Source organism: Acanthisitta chloris, unplaced genomic scaffold (genome assembly GCF_000695815.1).
Source record: "Acanthisitta chloris isolate BGI_N310 unplaced genomic scaffold, ASM69581v1 scaffold4148, whole genome shotgun sequence".
Lineage (NCBI taxonomy): Eukaryota > Metazoa > Chordata > Aves > Passeriformes > Acanthisittidae > Acanthisitta > Acanthisitta chloris.
Genome location: NW_008686444.1, coordinates 40,164 through 45,401, shown reverse-complemented (window position 1 = coordinate 45,401; position 5,238 = coordinate 40,164). Strand labels below are relative to the sequence as shown.

The following is a 5,238-nucleotide window of genomic DNA, read 5'->3' as shown; positions in this document are numbered from 1 at the left end:
GGTCAGGTTGGGTCACCTGTCCCAGCTGTGTCTCCTCCCAACCTCCCATGCAGCCCCAACTCCCTTGCCATGTGGCAGTGTGGGAAGCAGCAAAGGCCTTGGCTCTGGGTCAGCTCTGCTCAGCAACAACAAAATCATCTCTGTATTATCGACCCTGTGCTCAGCACAAATCCCAAACACAGCCCCACACTAGCCACTGGGAAGAAAGTTAATTCTACCCCAGGCCAAACCAGCACAGTTAGGTAGGACAAACTAACTTATCTTCACTGTCCTATTTGGGAAAATTAGAGCAACTTCTCCCAGGCCAAACCAGCACAGTTAGGTAGAACAAACTAACTTATCTTCACTGTCCTGTTTGGGAAAATTAGAGCAACTTCCCCAAATGTTTTTGTCATTCAGCATTATCACTGAGCCTGGTACATTACTAAATGGAAACACAACATAGTTTCCTTAATTATGATGTTCAGTCAGTCAGGTTCATTGCTGCTGTTTGTATTGTAAGTACATCACTCTATCCAGAGACAGAACATTTCAGTGTCCTTGACATTATCCTTCTTTTACCCTTCCAGAACGGATGCAATCTTGCTTGGCCATTATCGCCTTTCCCAGGAAACAGACAATCAAACCAAAGTCTTTGCTGTAATAATGAAGAAAAAGGAAGAGGTAGGTAGCAAAGTAGAGGAGAAAGAGATTCAGTAGGGACTTTTAAGAAGTGTTTTCTCATATAGCCAAAGATTTGCATTTCACCAGATGATGAAAAAAATCTAATTTTTTAATGGTTGAAAATGAAATATAAATAAGCATAATGATGTAGCTAATTTTTTCCCTCAGAATCTGTAATAATCTTTTATTAATGCAATGAATATCTGGTTCACATATGAACAGTGGTTCTCCCCCCTTAATTGTCATGTGTGCTGCTCTTAGGTGTCAGCATTATTAACAGAAGGAAAGGTGACTTTCTGGGGTCAGATTTGACTGTTCTGTCCCACAGCACTGAGGAAAACTGAACAAGCAGTGTTCACTAATGGAACTCTGAATGATCTGATCAACTTATTTACATCACCAAATTTCCTGATGACCAAGTCAGGAGAGACTCATGAAGAGTTAGGAGTGTTACAGTGAGTTGGCACAGCTTGGTTGGTGCCTCCTATGCTTATATGCTGTGAAAATCTCTTGAACATAAGAAGGAGATGGAACTGTTGGAGCAAGTCCAGAGGAGGCCACGAAGTTGCTAAGAGCACTGGAGCATCTCCCTGTGAGGACAGGCTGAGGGAGTTGGGGCTGTTCAGCCTGGAGAAGAGAAGGTTGTGTAGAGACCTCAGAGCAACTTTTCAGTATCTGAAGGACCTACAAGGAGCCAGAGAGGGACTCTGTGTTAGGAGCTGCAGTGACAAGCAAAGGGGCAATGGGTTCAAACTGAAGGAGGGAAAGTCTAGGTTGGATGTGAGAAAAACAGTTTTTAATCTTAAGGGTGGTGAGACCCTGTTCCAGGGTGCCCAGGGAGGCTGTGGCTGCCCCAACTCTGGCAGTGTTCACAGCCAGGATGGATGAGCCTTGAGCAACCTGCTCTGGTGGGAGGTGTCCCTGCCCAGGGCAGGGGTTGGGGCCGGATGATCTGTAAGGTCCATTCCAACTCCTAAATTCTATGATCATTCTACAATGATCTAAATTGATGTATTTTCTAGGAGTACAAGTACTTGCTTATAAGTGTGAGAGTTTAACAGTCTGGCCTCAGGATTGAGTTGCACAACGTGTTTGTTCGTTGTAGATCATGAAAGTTGTTCTTTCTCTGTACAGAAACCAGTTGACTACCACAAGTACAGATATTTCCGCCGAGTTCCTGCACAAGAGACAGATCACAGTTTTCATGTAGGACTGCAGTTGTGCTCCAGTGGGCGCCAGAGGTTCAACAAACTCGTGTGGATACATCATTCTTGTCACATAACCTACAGGTAAGTGGAGAACAAGAGCAAAGAAGGATATCTAACTGTAGAAATGCAGATGATGTTAAGGTCTCCAGTACAGAAGATGTAAAGACTCTGAGCAGCTTTAACAAAATGTCCTGGAAATAGTAAGTGGTCCTGATTTGACACATCATGATGAATTTTCCTCCCAAGATTTTACCAACCTGTTCTAAGGATAATGGGAAGTTTTCTAAGTAGTAGAATGGAAGTTTTTATCCTTTTAAAGGATTTATGCAGTGTTTGATTTCAGAACTGAATCGGGGACTTGGCAGTGCTGGTGGCACAGCTCAGTGTGAGCCAACAGTGTGCACAGGTGGCCAAGAAGACAAAACTAGCTCCACTTTCTTGTATCCCCAAATGCAACAACCATATTAATCAGAGGCTCAGATGAGATGTGAGGAGAAATGTTTTCCCTGTGAGGGTGTTCAGCACTGGGATATTGCCCAGGGAGGTGGTGCAGTCACCATCCCTGAAGGTGTTTAAGAAGTGTCTGGATCTGGCACTGGAGGATCTAGTTTAGGGGTTGCAGCAGTGACAGGTTAATGGTTGGACTGGGTGATCTAAGAGGTCTCCTCCAACCTTGATGATTCTGTGTTTCAGGGTTCTAAGTGCAATAAATGAAAGGGGATTTTTAACTTCAATATTGATAGAGTGACCTGAGTGACATCCTGTGCTGCCTCAAGCCTTGGAGCTAGTTATGAGTGGAAAGGGCAAGTGTTTTCCTTGAGATTAGAGAAAAAATGTATTCTGTATAGTGTGGTTCAGCCAATATTCAAATGCTTTCAGAACGAGGCAGGATGGAGACACTTGTTTCCAGCTGTAGTTGTGTGCACACAGAGCACTGTGGAACGTGGCTGCATTTCTGAGGGAGTTAACCAGCAGCTCCTGGCTGATCTGACCTCTATGATGCTCTTTGCAGGTCGACTGGTGAGACAGCTGTCACTACTTTCGACATCGACAAGATGTACACCCCTCTGTTCTTTGCACGAGTGAAGAGTTTCACTGCATTCTCAGAAAAGCCTCTCTAGGAAAAAACACTTTCTCCCCTCACAACTCTTGCATGGAGGTTGTAGCTAACGAGCACTTAAGTTATAAATGTGTATATATTTGGAACACTTTAAAATCCTGGGAAATCTTTTCGAGGGCAGTGTGTTCTCTCGGGTGATGAATGGCTGGGGTTCTGTTTTGAGATCAAGCTTAGGAGTGTTAAGCACCTTTAATTTGTGATCAGAATTGGATAAAGGAGTTTTGTTGTGTTCTTTTGGGTTTTGTTTTTTTTTTTAAAAGAGATTTCATAAATCAGTTTGCTTAAAATGTGAGTCTTCATCTGCCTAGACACTGATTAGCCTAAAAGAAATGATTATGAGAGGATTTCTCTGTCCTTGGGACAGTGTGTGTGGCCTCTGGTGAAGGCTCGGAATGTGAAGGGGAGAAAGTTGTCATCTGTTCAACTGTGTGGCTTAAAAGAACTCCAAATAAATGTTTCCTTTCAATTGAACTTACTTTGTTTGCTTTTAAGATCTGACATTGTGCCAACATCAACCTTAAGGAAAAAACAACCAAGGGCAAGTGAGCAGCAAGTGTGAAATGTCACCACAGAGGGACATCTCCCCAGTGCCATTTCTGTGGAGCTGCCTTCTCCATGGGTGTGTGGGAAGGGGAGAGGGACACGGGCAGTGAGCTGTTCCCCTGTGCACCTGCAGTGCCACAGTGCAGTGGTGGAACTGGTGTGTGCACTGCCAGGCTGGAACACAGGTCAGCAGGGCTCACTTGGGCACGATGTGATAACCCTTCATCTAACCTTGCTACAGATGCTGTAAACCCTTTGAGCATTTGCTGTACCAGGATAGACTTGGAGGCTGCTGTAGACATTCTGCTAATCATGAAGTGTACCCTGAGGTTTGGTGCAGACCTTGTGATGCTGCTTCCTCTGTGTGTGTCTTGGGTTCTGAAAGAACTGAAGCTTTCTGGTGTTCTTTTTTTTTTTTTTTTTTGTTAAGCTATTCTTGCATCATTTACCTTTGAACATCTTGTTTCAAAGTACTGACCTGGACTTGAGGACTAAAATGTGAAAGCTGTGGAAAGAACTCGACTCGTCCTATAATTTATAAAGTGTTATCTTTGCAAGGAGCTACATGGTTAAAAATACATCAATAAATCATGATTCTGAACATGCAATCCCTTGCAATTTCTTGTTTTCCCAAAAAGTCATTACTTCTATACAGTCAATGATGATTTAGTTAGGAGCTACCATAGATAAACTACATACTAGGCAATACTGACAGGTAGAATGAACCTCTGAATGACTTTTTATTGCATTACTTACAGGTTGTCTGAGAAAAGTAGTTCTCAGGTACATGAGTCTACGTCCCTGGGCAATATCCCAGTGCCTCAACACCACAACAGGGAAAACATTTCTCCTAACATCTCATCTGAACCTCTGATTAATATGGTTGTTCCTCTGCATTTTAGGATACAAGAAAGAGGAGCTAGTTTTGTTTTCTGAAGCAGTTCATCAGCAGATACTGTTACTGCTTGTTCATGTGCAGCTATTAAAATAGTACTTGTTTCAGCAAAGAATCTTCCCTCGTTCTCTCTGGTGTTTCTCAGCAGTCCAAGGCTGTAATTAGTAGAGGCTCTGTGTTCTGATGGTTTAGTTTTATTGCCCTGTTAATTATCATGTAATGACATTAGTTGGTGTAACTCCTTTACTGCTGGGAAACTGTCCTTTACTAATTACATAAATAACTTGGATAAAGGAATAAGGTGTGCACCTACACAGTCCATGGCTGCAGGGATAGAGGGAATGGCCTTGAGCTGAGCCAGGGCAGAGTCAGATTGGGGGTGAGGAGAAATGTTTTCCCTGTTGTGGTGTTCAGCACTGGGATATTGCCCAGGGAGGAGGTGCAGTCACCATCCCTGGAGGTATTTAAGAGGCATCTGGATCTGACACTGGAGGACCAACAAGTAGACTCTTTCCAGCTGCTTAGGTTCAGCTCCTGAGCCAAGGTAACCCTGAGCCAAGCAGGTCAGCATTTCAAAAACATGTGGTGTTTACACAAAGTTGTTTTTTTTTGTTTAAAGAAAGAGAACAATAGAGTCTGTTTGGATTTTTTTCCTTTTAATTCTAAAGAATTTCCTTGGAATGTATATTTGGAAACTTTTGTCAACCTTGAAATGGCCTCAAAACCTTCCAACTATTGAGTCACCTTTTTTATGACCACCCAAGATGAGAGAAACATAAGGGCTTAGAGAAATTTGCAAAACCAGTTTG

General features: G+C 43.0%; 1 protein-coding gene across 1 annotated transcript in view; it reads left to right on the top strand.

Moving 5' to 3' along the window:
- Positions 1-3,205, top strand: part of FBXO9 (F-box protein 9) — a 14,347-nt gene extending 11,142 nt beyond the window's left edge. Inside the window, exons 10-12 of the mRNA XM_009080131.1 lie at positions 570-663; positions 1,798-1,952; positions 2,884-3,205. Coding sequence (XP_009078379.1) covers positions 570-663; positions 1,798-1,952; positions 2,884-2,992 — 358 coding nt within the window. The 3' untranslated portion in view covers positions 2,993-3,205. The remainder of the gene's footprint in view (positions 1-569; positions 664-1,797; positions 1,953-2,883) is intronic.
- Positions 3,206-5,238: the final 2,033 nt, after the last annotated feature.